At 33.0% G+C, this 19434-nt stretch overlaps 1 protein-coding gene across 1 annotated transcript; it reads left to right on the top strand.

The window, feature by feature from the left end:
- Positions 1-2418: 2418 nt before the first annotated feature.
- On the top strand, positions 2419-18985 carry PKNH_1245700 (cysteine repeat modular protein 4, putative; the record flags this gene model as incomplete). Its single annotated transcript, XM_002260469.1, has 2 exons — positions 2419-2792; positions 2926-18985. 2 exons carry the CDS (start codon positions 2419-2421, stop codon positions 18983-18985), a joined length of 16434 nt encoding a protein of 5477 aa, XP_002260505.1.
- Between the last annotated feature and the right edge of the window lie 449 nt (positions 18986-19434).

The following is a 19434-nucleotide window of genomic DNA, read 5'->3' as shown; positions in this document are numbered from 1 at the left end:
TCAAAAATGTTTAATTTTTCCTTAATTCCGCATATCATATTTTTTAATATGTGCAATCCTGCTTATTTATTTAAGACGAAATAATTCTTTTAACTTTTATTAAAAGAATGCATTGCTCTATTTTTTTGTGGACAGACAAATAACATACACTTCGAGGAAAATAACTTTGTTGCATATAACAGAATGGGGGGGAAAAAAAAGAAAAAAAAAAAGAAGAACATCACATTACACGATACTGTCTGCATAATTCCTACACAATGCCAAATATATTGAAATGAAATCGAATTCACACCGACGAATAAGTACAAAATGGCAAGTTTGATCTAGTTCACTTTTTTAAAATAATATCCTTCTACTTCCAATGTGTAAGTACACCTTAAAAGAACAAAATACAGTCGAAAAGTAATTAAAAAAAAAAAAAAAAAATTTCCTATACCAAATAGGTTTATCGTAACGAATTTATCCTTTTATAAAAAAAAAAATTACGCAACTTTTTTCTACACTTTATATATAATTAAATAAACCGATTTCCCTCCTGATTTGTCCCCAATTTTCCTGTTTTTTCCCCCAACAGATATGGGTAAAGACTTAAACTGCAATTCCACATTATCCCTTCGAAAGATACGTCATTCATGTTATATATATGTCCTTGTATTACGAAAAAATTAACAGCAAAAAGAGGGGAAAGAAAAAAGAGGAAAATTAATCATTACAGAGCTATTCATTGTGGGGGGTACTTTAAAAATAGTTTCCCTTTTTGCATAAAATTTAAAATTGTGCAAGTAGGCAGTTCTCATTTTTCAGCTTCGTGCGCCTTTTACAATTTATAAAAAATGAATTTTACGGAAATGCTCCACTTAAGCATCACGTGGGCAGGAATGCATAGTGTCAATTTGTTTTTTTAGGAACAAATTCTTAAATGTTTATTTGTATACACGTACACAATTCGACCAAAATTATATTATCATTTTACATTTGCTGTACAACCAAATATTGCGTTCCAAAAAATGAGAATAAATTTCCAACATTCGAGAGTTAGCCACAACATCAAAGGAATATAAATCCTTCATGTGTCCCACGAAAAAAAAAAAAAAAAAAAAAAAAAAAGAAACGTAATTTACATATATAAGGTAATTTTTTAAACGTGTGAGATTTTTAAAAAATGTGAAAAAATAAAAACAGCGCAAAAAAAGAAGATTCCTACTACACGCATAAATTAACTTAAAACCGAAAGGATGAGCATTCTTCTTAAAAATATTTAAAAAAAAACAGTTGTAAGAAGGGTTTGCAATTTCGAAATAGTCTTTTACCAAGAACCTGTAATAAACGTGTGAGCAACATTTTTAAGTTTCTGTTTTATACGTTTTCCTATTTTTATGTTACAATATTGCACCCCCCACAGAATGGTGGAAACCTCAATTATGCTTGATGATACCATAAGCATACTCTGTAAAAGACTCGAATTGAAAAATGAACATATGCTTAAAAAGGATTTGTCTTATTATGTTATTTATTTTTTTTTTTTTTTTACTTATCAAAGAAAAAAAAAAATAGAAAAAATTCATATCGGCAAATGCGAATTAGTGCAAAAAATGTCCAACAAGTTGAGTCTTCCCTTTGCATGCACCTGAGTGATCTCAAAAGCAGCGACCTATGAAAGCGTAAAAAATTTTTTATTACCTCAAAAGGGCTCTTCACAGGTGTAAAAGCACAAATAGGTAAATATAAGATAATATGATAGAACGAAAGGAAAATCAGAACAACACTTCACAGAACAGTATTAAGCGCGCGCAATTTTTACCCCCATAAAACGAGAACTCAGAAATAATTTCTGTAGATAGAACAGAAAAAAAAAAAAATGTTCCATGGGTTTATTTTTTTCTGAATAATGCCGTAAAAAGTGAAATAAAATTTTTTTTTATAATGAAATGTTTTCTGTTAATTTTTTAAGGCTGTCCACATGTATAGATATATGCACATATGCACATGTATATTTATTCGCCATTTATGCATCCCAGCTTATCCCTTTCAAGACACCCGTTTCGCAGAAAATGTGCACACCTTTAATTTGCACAACTTTTCGGACGGCAGTATTTTTTTTGCCTTGAAATATCTCTATACACAGAATTTTTCTGGCGTAACATCGCCTTGTCATCTTACATGTGCAGTAAAAAAAGAAAGAAAAAAAAAAAAAAAAAAAAAAGAAGAAAGAAGGAACCACTTACAAGTATTTCTGCAACATATCCCTTCCATGAGAAAAAACATAAGTTCTTATGATGTGATCTTATTTTCAGTTTGTAAAAATATATTACCTATGTCTAGGTGTACACCTACCGATCTATCTATACCCTTGTGTAGATTTATGCACACGCCAGTGCAACAAAAAAAAAATGCAAAGAATTAAATGTTAAAGGGAAAATGAAATATGAAAAAAAGGGGCAAGTTTTGAACCTCTCCTTTTTCACCCTATGGTTGGTAATTTTCTTAAAAAATATAAATGCTAATATACGCATTTCTGATTTTACTTACCCGAGTGAGAAGGCCGTCCTTAATGCGGAACAGTTTGAAACTGAATATATATCCATTTTGAAGTTGGAAAATGATGGCAAAGCAGCGCCCGACTTTGAAATTACTGATCGTTACCTAATTTCTAAGGACAAGACAGACCAAAATTGTTATGCACCGAATGATGATCATGGAAAAGTACTCATAAAAAAAAATGATAAAAGCAAGTTTTTATTTGTACAAAAGCAGAATGAGGAAATCTTCATTAAGGATCGAAATTATAAGTGGTAACACAAACATGTATACAACCCATGCAACAGTGTCTCTCAACGCTTGTGGTTCCTTTCATCATACCTTTCCACAACAAATACATACATTTCAATTGTCCTTTTTTTTTTTTTTTGCCGTCTTTTTTTCCAGCTCACTTGTATCCTCTCTTGAGAAAAAAGATCCACAGCAACAAATAGTTCAAGAGAATTATGAGAAGATAAATGTGGGAGAGCTAGCCAATTGTGACGATAATAACACCAAAAAATTCGTAGATTATTTTAACCTCTTAGATATCTTCTTCATTTCGGAAAATGAAAAATGTGAAACTGTTTTAAAAACACCATTAACGAAAAGTGTGCAAGTAATAAAATGCGTAGGCTACATTGGGCATATAACAAATTTTCCTGAATTAAAGGATAGCACCTATTTCATCTGCTTCAAAACGAATGATTTAACTTTACTAATTAGTACCTTCATGGCGGATAAGACAATTGCTAATAATACATTTTACTGCACTTTCGATAATCCAGTCTGCCCCATAACGATTGGTATCAGCCTTTTTAATAATATACCAGATATAATGGATAATACGTTGGTACTTAAACCAGACTGCGCAGATATAAGCACTCCTATCTACAAGCATAATCACGTGCTTAGTGAAGATCATTATACCTTCTTTTTTACGAATAATGAAAAGGCATACTATCGCCATATATGCATACTGAAGGATATGAAATACGAAAAGGTGGGTATCCTATTTTTTATAGAGACATATATACCCATTATATGTTTTATAGGCTCAGAGTGCGTAATAAGAGCATACACCGCTAAGGACAAATTCCAATACATTCTGAATAATGTAGAAAGCACCACTTTTTCATGGTCCCGAACCACCTGTAATAATAGGACCATGGAAAAGAATGATATAACAACCTATCTAAAAGAAGAAGGCGGATATTTATACATAATTAGTGAAAAACATTTAATTCAAGAAAACATTTTGTGTATAAAGAACAATACAAAATTACGTGACTTACTATCCATAGAGTTAGTGGACAACCCTCAATACAACATATACTATTCGCTCATTAACTCTGTAATTAAAAACAACCCGTGGCAGAATATTAAATATAATAACTACTCTGGCCCATATGTTAAATATGAATGTTCCCACGAAGAAATAGCCATGAATGAATATGGAATTTTGAAAAGTAATTATGATAATGAGTTTATATATAGGAATCAGGAATTAAATTTTAACATAGATTTTAATGCTCTTACTATGAGGCTATGTGTGAAGCAAATTAATTATATTGACATCGGTTCTGTCAGAATTGAACAGCTATTTGGCTTTAAGGTTAATAACCTAGATCCTTTAGAAGTCAGCGCCATTGTATCATTATATAATGGAGACATAAACACGAGACTTCTAAAATTCGCCATAAAAGAGGATGATGAATGTAGTTCGAGTAACGGTTTTTTTATACATTCTAGGGGTAATTATCCTAAGGAAATCTTTCACAATAATATTATTGTAGATGCAAGAGCAGAGTACCAAGTGGGAAAGGAAATCAATTTATATAAACCCAGGTACTACGTATGCATGTGCTCGCTTGCAAAAAACTGTAACGAAAGGGATGGCTTAAGTATCTACGATTTGTACACAAATATTTATATTGACAATGAAATAATACCGCCAGAGAAAAAAAAATATGTCTGTGAGTTGTTTTCCCCTTGTAACTTTACTGTGAAATTCGAGTCGGACAACGTTTCAAACCAGTGGGTAGCAAAAGTCGGAACTTCCTGTAGAACGTACGTATTCGCAGATATAGAAATTCAGTCGCGAAAAAATGATAACTTAAGTAACGACGCTTCCAACATAATCGCTGTTGACTTTACTATATTCTACAACGTCAGTCAGATGAACAGTAACATACTAAATGAAGACTTGGTTATCTGTGGAAATTACAAAGATCAGAAATTTACCTTTTCCATAAAATCACATTTATTCTTTACCTATATTACTAGTCCGTACGAAAAATTCGAAATAAGAAATATCGAATATGAAAACCTGTGCAGGGACAAAAAAACACTGAACATATATTCTTACCAAAATGGCGAGACGAATCTGTATAAAAAAATTGACATTGACATAAACAACAATTCCAGAGAAATTGAATTAAATATAGAATATGACCATTTAAAATATTATAAAATATTTTTTATAAAAGAATGTCATTACTGTAAGGGGGTTCTCACCTACACACACGACGGAAGTATCTACAGTTTGCACAAACCCATTGTGAACACAGAGAAATTCTGGGAACCAAAAATAGGTAAGAAAAATGATAACAACAGGGATCCTAAAAAATCTATAGATCTGCATAACTGCGCATATGAAACAATGCAAAATCACACACTTACGAGTTTACTCCTTTTTGATGGACCTCATGAAGAAATTAATTTTTACTGTTATAGAGGCACGAACTGTTTGCACAAAGAAAAATTCACTTTGCTATGGTATCACTACACTATATATGCTGAAATTACAGAAACAGAAAGAATCATGATATCGTATACAGAAATTAAAACAAATAGAAGCACTGCATCAGGGATATTATCGGGCATAAGAAACTCTGAACTTCACCTTACAATCTCAAAACATATTATAGATAAAATTAATCCAGGACCATATAAAATAATTTACTCCAGGAAAATTGGCGAATCCTTTAAGGAAAATTATATTGGCACACTTCATTACGTTGGTGCATCGCGACAACTTTTTCAAATTACCGCTCCAGACGAAACAGAAATTACGCTTGATGGTTATTTTAAGAATATTCTCCAAGAACAAATTACAGTAATCAAATATTCAACCTGTGATTTTTACACTTTTATACGGGATAATTACGGAAGGTTAGGCAACTTGAAAAATATATATGATAATATACTAGATGAAATTTCTAGTAATATTCAGGATTGTATTGTATCTAGTGAAAAGAAGTTGACATGCAAAAATATGAAACCGATAAATAAAAAATATTCCTTATGTTGGTGTTACGGAGATAGAAAAAATTACTGTAATCTTCTCGAAAATGTACAGTTCTTGATAACAGAAGTTGCTTCTTTGGACCATTTCATTAAGCCAATAGTTCAAATAAACAAGCCACCCAGTACCGTCTTTATGAATTTTAACACGGAGGGATATTTTTTCCTTGTAGAAGATGATTGTCTGGATATCAAACATTTTCATTTAAAATCACAGTTAAATAAAGAACAAGACATTTTGAATCTCTACAAAGAATTGGAATCCCCCAAAAAATATAATTTATGCGTATGCAAAGTAACAGAGAACGTTGCATGTGACAGTGAAAATCACTTTAAGCCTCTGGAATTGAAATTTGATCACACACTATACGATAAAGAAAAATTAAAACAAGATTTGCAAAATTTTAATACCAAATTCACGGCAGTAAAGGATTTTACTTTCAGCCCAGAGTTCAAGCAATTACTAGATCAAGGTGTAATACAGGCTATGGTTTTCCTTACAGACTTCACCGCATACAAAGAATACGTTTGTCTTTCAGGAATACCATGTGACGCATCTATAAAAATGCAAACTGTGTTCAATTCTGAAATGAAAAATTTTTTACATCTCAGGGAATTGAAAAAAATGGAACAAATACCTAAGGAGGATGGCACTGCCAAGAAAGAAGAAAATAAAGAAATAAAGGATGAAGAAAAAGAAGAAAAAAAAGAAGAAAAAAAAGAAGAAAAGAAAGAAGAAAAGAAAGAAGAAGTAAAAGAAGAAAAGAAAGAAGAAAAGAAAGAAAAGAAAAAAGAAGAAAAGAAAGAAAAGAAAAAAGAAGAAAAGAAAGAAAAGAAAAAAGAAGAAGAAAAAGGAGAAAAAAAGGAAGAAGAAAAAGGTGAAGAAAAAGAAGAAGAAAAAGAAGAAGAAAAAGAAGAAGAGAATCCTCTAATGTATTATTCTTCATATTTGAAAGCACACATTGACACCACAGAAACAACAATAGACACAATTTATTTCACATTAAATGACACAAAGGAGTGTAAAAATGAGTATAACCAAATTTATAAAAAAGCAAAAGGAAAAATTATTCGCATTCAAGAAATTGATTTAACATTACAGCAAATTTTAGATGTTTCCTTCGATTTGAACATAGATTTTGTACCTCCAGAAGTGAACAAACCGTATGAAATATGTGCATTTCTGAGGCCCACTGACAAGTATTACTATAACATTGGAAACGTTACCTTCCATGGACTTGTTAATGAAAGTAAAGTTGTCGAAATAGTTTCTGGTGTTCCATTCAATTTGGAATTGAAACAGATTAACTCAAAATATAATGTAAAAATTCGCTTTGTTTATGAACATTATGAAGATTCAGATGTATGCAAAAATAACCATGGGAACAGTGAAAACATTTTCCATTCCGACTCAGTTCAACAACTATTAACTCCTGATGGAAAGGAAGAAATAGGAGATCAAGTTACGATTCACATGTGGAAAGATCTCTTAACAATTTTAGATGCCGACAATTATAGCATCATGACTGCACATAGAAACGATGATGGATCCAACAATTTACAAGTGTGCTCCTGCTACGAACTAGTAGATGGACACTGTGATAATGATTATTACTATTTTGCAAATTCTATGAAAATTAAAGTGCATACAGCTCTCTTGACAGAACCAAATATGAATTCCATCATACATTTTATGAAACCCTTTACCCTGAAATTAAAAACATCCAAAGTGCTAAATGGATCAATTCGAATTTTCCCAATTGATATAATGGAAGACTTGAGTAAATTATGTCTAGAAATAAATGAGAGGGATTATTTTTTAACAGTTCCTGCAAAGGTAGAAGAATATGAGCAAACGTATAATGTAGTTATTAATTTTCCCGCTCAAGGAATTATCGCATGTTGGTGCTCAAAGGTAAAATGTGAACACGATGACTATTTAAACAAGGTTGCATTCTTTAAATTATCAAGTCCCAGCCCTTTAGAAGTTCACACTGATATGAATGGGTACTTTTCCTTTTCCTTCTTAAATGAGTGGATCCACGTAAATGACAGGATCTGGTTCGTTGCAGAAAACTTACCATGCACAGACGATAAAAGTGCAAACTTATATAATGACATCATATACATAAATAATAAGAAATACCACCTTCACTGGGAGCAGAGTATAGAGATCTATGGAAAACCAAGAAAAATCGTGAAAGAAATAAATGATAATTTCACATGGATTTCTAAAATTTACAAAATAACCAATATTCTAGAAAAGTACATAAAAATATGCTATTGCTTTTATTATTATAACGAAAATTGCAAAGACCAGAAAAATTACACACATATCGGCTTTGTTCATAATCATACCTTAAGGAAAGAACTTACTGATGAAAATGAACAGATTGATCAGACAATAAATATGTATGTACTGAATGGAAATTCCATCAAATTCGTCCCCATGAATTCCTACAATGATAGTAATAGAGATATTTGCAATACTGGGAGAAACCAAAGTAACAGCATAATCCCTATTTTTAAAAATACCGCTCTCAACTACATTAATTTCAAACTGAGAATATTAAACATTTTTAAAAAGCACTACAAAAATGAAATAAACTTCGTTGTATGCTACAGTTCCTACTACTACGGGTATAAGAACACCTACCTCTTAAGAAAAGTAGAATATAGTGAACTGTCCCGTGCGCCAAATCCTACCACTCATAATTACATGCTTGAACAAGGAGGAATTACATCTGAGTCCAGCCAGAATTTGAGACCAAGAAGAGCAAATAGGGAAAAAATAGAGAACCTACTCAAATCATACTCGAAAAGAAAACCGAGGAAAACGTTTTTTTACAACTACTTTATGGAAGAAGCACTCTTCAGCCAAAGGGATGCCTTACCCACAGGATTTAGTAGTGATATCATGGGTTATAAGACAGACGAGGAAAATGGCCCGGACGATGAGGATGATGAAAATGATAAAGAAAATGATGATGAAATAAACAGGCTTATGGACGAAGAGATGAAGAAGAAAAAAGAGGAGATGGATAAAGAGGCAAAGAAAAAAGCGAAGAAGAAAAAAGAGGAGATGGATAAGGCGGAGAAGGGTGGTGAGGCTAAGGATGACAAACATAAAGGTGTAAGGGATATGGATGACAAGCAGAACAATAACTACAAGCATAATGAAGAAGGCGATAAGTTTATAGGCTACGGAGAGGACAAGTATATGCAAGGGGAAGACGACCAAAATGACGACGACGGTTCACAAGGGGCAAAGCACATTTTTCTCTATATAACTAAAGCGATAAGGAAAAAAATGAAAATTTCTTTATCCAAGTTTTATGAAGGCATAAAGTTGGACGATAAAGAAATTATGTACTACAAACGAAAAGGCGGGGCAACAGTTAACTACATTCTAGATAGCATAGTTTTAAGAAATAATTTATCAATCGTTGCATGTTGCTATGAAGGAGATTATGTGGAATCAATACCTATCACGGAAGGAAATTATTATGTCAGAAAATACCCTACGGTGTATTTACTATATAAGGCATTAAAAATATATTTTGGTAAAGTAGATGAAAACATCACAGGAAATAATACACTCCTACAACATCTGCCTAATACGTATGATGGATATCACCAGTACAATTATTTAAGGATAGAAAATTTGAACGAAAGGGGATTCTATAAAAATCAAACCCTAGCACAGTTAAAAGACACCGAATTTGAGTTAAAAATACATGGACAAAATATCCCCCCTCATGAATACACACTATATATTGTCGAATTTGATAACAATTGTTACAGACTAAATAAAAATGGCTACCACGTAGAAAATAATAAATATACTATACAAAGTAATTATATCATTTTTAAAAATGTCATTGTTAGGAAACGGAATACTTACAAATTGTGCATTCTGGATAAGACACAAGACACGTACAACGATGTAGGTATTTTAAACATTAACAATTATTATGTAAAACTTGAATCATTCTTTGATGAAAATTTCATATCTTCTAATCTTAAAAAAATGAATATTATACTAAACGTATGTGTGAATAATAAATCTTATGATGCCTATGTTATAAAAAGAAAGGGCAGTTTTAAAATCCCCCTTGATATGCAAAAATTAGCATTTTCCGGAAAAGGTCAACCGCTGGATGAATTTTTCACAGGGATACAAAACCATCAGTTAATATCTTGTAAGAGCAAAGAACACGGAACTATCATTTTGACAAAGACACATCTATTCTTCTACGCACTTGTTACAAAACTTTCCTTCTCAACGGATCACAATTTGCCATTCCCAGTTGATGTAGATTTTGATGAACGTTATATCTATGTAACCGACTTAAATCTGAGAAGAATTGCGCGCTTTCAAATTTTCTCTCAAGGGAATGCTATTAATATTATCAACAAAGGTAAACGGAAAAGAAGTATTCAAGACAAAGATTTAAGAACCTACAAAAGAAACACCCCCATCATTGAACAAGGAAGGACTGATAAAAAGATCAATGTTTATTACCCAAAGGAGGGTCGAAATTTCTACAACACAGATTTGGTTCGTGATGCCATCCATGGTGATATTTACAGTGATGATGCGAAAATTTTCAAAACTACATTACTAACGAATAAAGAGGCACCTAAAAGTGATGCTACGGTGCTAACAAAAAGGGGTATACGGAGCGGAGATTCCTATGCCGAGAAGGATCATCAAAATTTATTACATTTTCCTACGTTAGGGAGGGATATGAGGAGTGAAAAAGAAAAAATCTCTCGCCTCCGAAGGGCAGAAGAAAGTGTTTTCCACAGTGAACAACGTACGAAGCAGATAAAATTAGATGACAATCCCATTGTCGATGCTTCGAAAAAAAAAAACCTACTGGTAGAAAATAAGGATGAAAATACGTTCGTCAAAAATGTGAAAGATTTGTACAGCTATCTGCTATCTATGGGAAGCAAAAACGGATTGACCAACTACTTCTATGGATTACTTGGCCCAGAAAAATTTTCAAAGAAGAAAAACTTCATGTCCAGCTTTCTCGATTTTTTCAAAAGTGAGAAGAAAACAAATCGTTCTAGCGGAAATGAAAACGAAATTCACCGTCAGATAGTACCTTCCAGCATGTCTGCAAGAGCAAAGAAAAATGTCATCCGACGAGTTAGACGCAGTACCGTTGGCAGAAAAAAAAGAGATGCTACTAAATCTGTGAACCATTCAGTTTACGACGAAGCGATCGAAAGGAATATTAAAAATCTAATAACTGTGGTGCAAAGTAACAATTATTTAACAAACAAAATGGACCACCTGGATCTGAAAGGATATCAAAATCCGTTATTCATTAGCATACAAGATGATAAACTCTTCATATTGGATTCTACAGAAAATAATTTTTTCAGCTACAATTTGAAAAGTAAAGAAATCATACAATTAGAACAGTATAGCGCTACAGAGCATAAGTTCTCTTTAAAGAACCCATTACATTTTTCCATATATCAAGGAGAGAAAACTGAACACACCCTACATAGAACCAATGTGGCATTCGTAACACAAATACGAAGTAACGAAATTAAAATTATCGATTTGAGCAAAAGTAAATATAGAATAGTCAAAGCGATAAGGTTGGAGAAAGGATACAGACATAATGGAGTCAGTAAGGTCATAGCAATAGATCAGAACTTACTAATAATTACATCTCATATAAATGCAGAAAATATTATTTATCATTATCATTTCAATTCATTTGACCAATACTTTAGAATTTCCTTTGAATACACTTTTGCAAAAAATTATAACTCAAATGATTATTTAAATGTTGCACCAGAAATAGATATATACAGCGATTCACTCATCTTCTTCTGCTTTCTAAACTCTAACGATCAATGCACAAATGTGGACCCATTGACAAAATTAGAAATATCAAGTGAAACAGGAATAATAACTGGGAAATTAAAACACTTTGGATATTTCCAATTAAAAATTTTTGCTAAAACGCATTTTCAACACCAAGTGAAGTTATATAAAGATTTATATTCCTACTGTGACGTAGGGAAACAGTTTAACTACAAAAATCAAACTTGTGAAAGTTGTCCTATTGGAACCTTTTGGGATAGCGTAGAATTAAAATGTGAGAGCTGCAAGAAGCATTTTAAAAACACCTCTACCCGAAAAAGTGGCTCGAAGTTAATAACAGATTGTCTTTGTTCAGCTGGATATGAATATTCAGAAAAAACTGCGAGCTGTGAACAGTGTAAGCCTGGTTATTATAAAAAATCCGCTGGAAATTTTATATGTATCAAGGGATGCCCCATTAACAGAAGGAGTACTATCTACGGAGCTACGAGTTACAACGAAATGAATTGCAAATGTATTCAAGGCTATTACGAACATAATGGAAAATGTGTTTTATGTCTAAAAAATTACTACTGCCCTGGAAACAATCAACTCATCCCATGTCACAAGAATAAAATGTCCCCAGAAGGAGTTACATCTGCAGATGACTGTGTATGTAAGGAAAATTTTATCTACAATGAGAATAATCAATCGTGTACATACTGCACTTCTGTTGGTAAAGTAAAAGACCAAGTTATCTACTGCTCCCTGTGTGATCCGAAATATTTAGATACGAATATTTTTGCAATACCAAATAATCACAACTACGGTTTGGTGAACAATATTTACAATTATGATGAGGACCTGCTCCTACAAGATAAAATATTGCAGTATTCCTATTTTAATAAGAATGGCCCTAAGGTTGGTCGCGCAATTGACCGCGCAGATGACTGCGCAAATGACCGCGCAAATGGCTGCGCAATTGACCGCACCAACTTTGGAACTCTTAACATTAACAGAGAACTCGTTCTAGGTAACAATGAGGACGAGCCGGAAAGGGAAACGCTTGCAATAGAAGTAGACATGCCCAAACCGAGCAAGTGCGTATTTTGCGAAAGTGGGTACTTTATGGATCCCAAAAAGGAAAGGTGTATACCCTGTAGTAACAAATATTGTGAAGGGTTTGCCAAATATCAGAAAGGCTGCCCCATCAACTCCATTGTGAGCGGGACAATGGCCTCTTCCATTTTTGATTGCAAATGCAAAATAGGATATGGTTCCATAAATGAAAGAAGAAGCGCATTTAACAAGAAACTCAGTTGTAAATTATGCCCTAAAAATTTCTTTAATCATAAGTTGTCAGAGCAATACTGTCTTCCCTGTCCACAGAACACCTACACACTAGCAGAAGGATCCACGTCCATCCTGAACTGCCTCCCAGAGGATGGCTACTTCCTTCTCATGTTCAAGGGCATAACCATAGAATACATGAGGTATAAATTCGACATTAACTCTGAAAACAGAATTTATAGTTATTTCCACGATAGTGTGAAAAGCTTCGACCAAGATGTGTATGATTTATTTTGGGAACAAAATTTTCAACAAATTTTCAACGATGTGGACAACAACCCAGAAAGGAAGGGACACCAAAATAACCAAGCACCGCTTCCTCCAGATGAAAAAAACAACGCACAAAATAACATGTACAAACTGAAACACTTGAAAAAACTGGGGTTTCTGAAAAGAACATCCCTGTTTTACATATATACCGTACTGCTGAAAAACATTGAAGAAAATTACGTGTGGGAATCTGATAAAATGCTGAAGGTTACGTGTCATGTGAATCTACACCTGAAAAGCAGCCCCAACTTTACTGTGTCGTATAAACCCAATTTAAAATCCTGCGTAGACAGCTGCAAAATGAATATCTACTGCACAGGGGTAGAATTCTCAAGGAAAAAGGTAGAATACACACAAATATTTTTAAAAAACAATCAGAAAATAATTCTTGGATATTTTAAATGTAAGCAATATTCTTTCGAAAGTATATATGATTATACTTCCTCCGATGTCGACAATTTTTGGGATGAAAATATCGAAAATGCGGTTGTGTCAAAAACTCCTTTAGCTTATACAGACTTTATATTAAGAAATAAAAACAACATCATTTTTACATGTTCTATCGATAGAGATAAAAAATTTTTACTGTATAAGAAATATCAAGTGGCTGGATGCTTTATGGGGAAATTCTGTCCAGGCAATTACACCCCTTACTTGATATCTTGTCCAGATAACTCAAAAACAGTAGTTACCCTAGCCAAGCATGTGGATAAATGCCTATGCATAGAAGGGTACTCCTATGTCGGAATTGCGACGCTTAGATGTGCAGTATGCGATAGAGGGACCTTTAAAAATAACGTAGGAAATATTAAGTGCGAAAATTGCCCTCTAACCTTTTCAACAGTAAATATAGGATCCACCAGTATTAATCATTGTTCCTGTACTCCAGGAAATTATTTCACCTTTGATACGTTGCAAAATTTTATCAATTCGGAAAAAATTAACTACAAAAATATTATTGATCAATATTTTATTGTCCCAAAAAAGAAACAAACTGATGTATATTACACGACGGAAATTGTGAAAATCAGCTTGAATAATCTAAACAGAATAGAAGTTAATGAAGGAACCAATCAAACCTTAAAGCGTGAGATAGCTGTATGTAAGCCATGCTCTCTCGATAATCATTACTGCGAAGGAGGAATCGAATCCGATATCACATTCAACAATAGACATTTCCAAGGACAATTTCATACACTGCCAAAAAAATGCCCCAATGATTTAGTCATTCCTAAAGGAATAATGCAGAGAAGCTCAATAAAAAACTGCATATGTATTCATGGAAAATTTTTAAGAACATCAAAAGATAAACAAGTAGAATGTATCCCATGCCCTCCAAACACATTCAAGGAAAGCGAATATGATAACAGCTGCTCTGGTGTCTGTCCACACTTCTCCACAACGTTTGTAGGTTCCTCATACGAAAACCAATGTTTCTGTAAAAACAATTATTACTTGGTTACCACAGAAGATAAAAATGGCTGGGTATACACTACTAGCACCCCCAAAAGTGGCAAAGGCACCAAAAGTTGCAAACCGTGCCCCACAGGAGCCCTATGTAACAGAGGCTTCAATATTAACCTCTTTATTCATCTGTTGAAAAACAGGGAATATAATAATATAAACATTTTAGACCATGAAAATCCATATCCACTATACGGAAATTATGCAGTCTATAAGGAAAAACACCCAATCAGTGATTGGGACCCTCTACAGGATAATGATGAGTTAAAATATTCGTACCCTTATTACAACTTACTTTTGTTTATTTCAAAAAATGTGGAGAGCAGGAATTATTTCTTCTTCAAGAAGAGCCCAAAACTGTATCTAAATATGGACTTCATAGAAGCCTTAAAAAAAAAGAAGGAGAATAAGAATGAAACAAGCCCTGTTAGAACGGGAGAAGCTCCTAATTTTCTATTGCACCGGAAAAATGGAACCTCCTCTTTGAACTACAACCAGAACAATGGAAAAGCTGTAAAAATTTCAAACGATGTGATCTCAAACAATCATATGAATGCCATTTCTACCTACTTCAAGGAAATTGTGCCGACTATCCTACTAGTTAAACCAGAACCCAAACCAATTTCCCCCCTTCAACAAAGTAACGAAATGAAATATTCCTTCGAAGAAATGTTCAATAAATATGTAGAAGAAGCAAACGAATTGAGAATAAAAAATAACAAATTTGAAAGATTGCCAGACATTCATGCTTGTACAATACCTGATAGATGTCTAGGAACAATATCCAACATGTGCCAGGAAGGATCCACAGGATATCAATGCAATAATTGCCAAAAGGGCTACGACATGAGTTACTTCAAGTCCAAGTGCCACAGATGTAAAAATTTTTTCAACGAAATATTACTTATCATATTATTAAAAATGATTTATTATGTAATTATTATTCTTATCGTTTCACTCAACTATAATAGTTGTTTCAACAAATTGTACATAAGTGGTATTCTCATGAAAATTTGGTTTAATGGCTCCTTTACCCTTGTGGCATATGGATTCTTTTCACCCACAGCCAATTTATTTATTACCAAATATTGGCACATATACAAAAGCGTGTTTCTCTTCCATTTGAAAATGTTCTCCTATTACTTGAGGGTTGGCTGCTTTTTCAACTTGTATAATACAAGTGTGCACTACAACGAAATCTGGTACATCCAGAAGTACGTCAATATCTTTACGCCCCTCTTCGATGCCCTTTCTATAACGCTCATCATGTTTTTTATCCTTCACCTGTACAAATTCATCTGCAAAAAGAAGATACAAAATTTTGAGTACATTTTGTCCACAATTCCTCAGCTGAAGGTGAAATACCATTTGGACTTCCTAACGAATAACCCAGACGGAAAAGAATTTCCGAAAAAGGGGAAGAAGTCTAAAATTTATGTGTGTAATAAAAAGAAGGAAGACGATCAAGATTCCTGTAACAATTCCTCATTATCTCAAGACTTGGAAAAAAATGGAATAAGTGATAAGGAAAACGTGCTGAAACCAAATGACCAATTCACCCCGATTGGTAGAAACGCTCCATATGTTCCTAATCTGACGAACAGAAAAAATGTCCAAGTGTTTTGTGAAGACAATATCCTCCAAAATGCATATGGAGACAATCAGAATGACGAAGAAACAAAGTACGAATTGAAATATTTAAAAAATGACGACAAAATGTACGACATTTTTCTAAACGAAACGGTTGAGTATATTTATAATAAAAAGATTTTTGGACCCTGGCGATTTATGCATAAAAGAAACGAAAAGTTAACAAGGAGACTCCTCACATTTTTACACGACACTTTCCCCTGTTACATTCTCCTGATGGTGTTATCATCACCCTACATACTTATGGAAGGGATTCAACTGGCATTCTGCAAACCGATAAGATACAAGACCCAAGAATCAGAACTATACTTATCCTATTTGACCACGCAAAAGTGCACCCTCTCTGATAATTCCTTCTTTACAGGAATTTTGGTATTTATCCTGGCCTTATTTGTCTATGTTGGCATTTTCACGCTATTGATAATTATATATTGGAAGCGCAATAAGTATAAATTTTTTGATATTCTACTGTCTAATTTATTAGCAGGGTATAAAGGAGGCATGGAAATCTTCGAATTTATATTTATACTGAAAAATATCATTTTGGCATTAATAGTAACATTCAGTATACACTACGATTTTTATTATGTCATCCTAATCACAGTAATATTAACACCGTTCTCCATTCTGGAGATTTATTCCACCCCATTTGATGGAAGATCCTTCAACATTCTCAACATATCTTTGCGCATTGGCAATGTCTTAAACATTTTCGTTGCCTTAACAATTTGGGGAAGCTTCTACTGGAATTATGACAACTTTTTCTTTATCCCAATTTTTATTATCCTCTTTTACCACCTCTACATGCTCCACAAGGTCATCCGAGAAATTATGCTCTCCAGACATACCATCCATACGGAAAATTTTATAAATATAAAAACAGACATGTATGGAGAAAATAACATTAAGGATAATAACTATAAACTGTACTACAGACTTATGAATAAAGTGAAATTTTTCTTAAATAAAAATCAAAAGAGAAATATATCTAAAGAGAATGCAAATTATGATGGTCCAAGTAAAACCAACAGAATGTCTAAGGAAAATATAAAATTTGAACCCATAGAGAATATCATAAAAAGGTATAACATCAATTTGAAGGAAGATATATCCAAAGCACATAGTGTAAATAATAATGAGCAAGTGAAAATGAAGAAAAAGGAAACCTTCTGCATCAAGAAAAATCGCCTACCCGTAAATATTCACAACGTTGCGCTCATATGGTATGATGAACAAAATGAAGATCTGCTATTTCAAATGCCTTTTGAAAACAAATTTTGCCTAGACTTAAATGGGGATAATGCTAAAAATAACAAGAACAAATTCATTTCCTTCTTTCCAAAATATGCAAGAGATAAACGAAGGAAAAAAAATATTAAATATTTTGTATCAGCCATAATGGAAATTATCGACAAGTTCTTGTGCGCATCTAAGATAGGTTCGATTTACGAAAATTGGTTCGACTTTTCCATGAGGTTTGCTTTTGTCTACATATCATGGATTAAAAAAATTAATAAAACTAATGTTGTCCTTCCACACAACATGGATCAGTTAAAAATGAATATAGACCAATACGTCTTCTTTCCTCTATTTTATAAATGCGAATTAATCAATCAGGAAAGAAGAAAAGTCACAGTTTCTCCGAATATCCACGGAGAACAATCTGTAAACAGTGCGCCCATCGAAGCGCTGGAAAAGAAACACAGCTTTGAGAACACAGAAATAAAAATTAGTCGCAGCTATGGATCGTATAACCATATGGGAAGCCTAAAAAATAGAAAACACGGACAGGACAGAAATAACCAAGCCATGAATGAGAACTATTCGGATGATGCGCCATCTGATAAAGATACATCCTCAAAGGGAAAAAATGAAACCAGGAAAAGCAGTGAGGAGCAAGCAAAAATGGGCGTTCTAAGTTATCTTAAAAAAAAAGAGAGAAAAAAAAAAAAGGCTCAAGAAAAATTAAAAAAAAAATCGATCAAAATGGATAACCCGGACATATCCAAGCACATGAACCAAAAGGACCATTCGTCGTACAAATTTGAAAACATTTTCAACCACTCCATCGATATTTTTTCTTCAGAAATGTTTAATGAAAGCTCATTCGACATGCTCATCTCCCTATTCGAATTGTACATAGCTATGAAAACCTTAAAATCACTGGATATGCAAAGTTTTACAAAATTGTATCAACTTTATAACAAAAAATTCATACGATTTGAAAAAAGTCTTGTCTTCTATATAAATAAACTGAAGGATGAAATAAAACTAGAAACAGAAGAAATCGATAATGAAACTAAGACAGGCGATACTGCAGAAAAAATGAGAGTGAAAAATTATTACTTCTATAAGGAAGAATTAAATAAAAGAAAAAAACTTGAGCGAGAATTAATGTCCAAAATTGAATGCCTACAAGACTGTATAGACGTAAACGAAAAATCACAGTCGTTAAGAAATATATTGAAGAATTCTCGGAATACAATACCATCCGATGGAAAGGTGGATGAAGATATTCATTACATCTTCTCCGTTTTACAAAATGAAGGCACTTACAAATTGGATCATTCGAAGACGAAGAAAGTAAATGATTGAATCTGTTACTTTTCTTCTCATAAAACAAGCACATGTTCTCGTCCACTGGATGAAAAAAAAAATATATATTTTTTTTTTTGTTCTTTTTTGTTTAATCGTAAAACATTTCCATTGTACACTCTATTGTGCATGTTCGCACATCAGTATTTTGCCGCCCATGTGGGCTTTCCCCATTATTTTTCTCAATAATTTCCCCTATAACGATGGCTTCTTCTCTTAAATTTGCATATATATATATGTACACATTTATGAATCTTTAAAAGTGCACAATAGAAACCGCTGAGCACAATCAACATTTAAATAAATGCTCCACTCATTTTGGAAAAATCCCGCAAATGGAATGTGTAACGTGGAGCATAAAATACAAAACAAATGATAACTGAACGGGGGAAAAAAAAGGGAAACTTTTTTTTTTTAATTTATATGTACATCTTCAAAGACAAATGAGC

The sequence above is a fragment of the Plasmodium knowlesi genome (genome assembly GCF_000006355.2).
Source record: "Plasmodium knowlesi strain H genome assembly, chromosome: 12".
In the NCBI taxonomy this organism is placed as follows: Eukaryota; Apicomplexa; class Aconoidasida; order Haemosporida; family Plasmodiidae; genus Plasmodium; species Plasmodium knowlesi.
The sequence above is the reverse complement of the archived record's forward strand: the minus strand, read 5'-3'. Positions and strand labels throughout refer to the sequence as shown.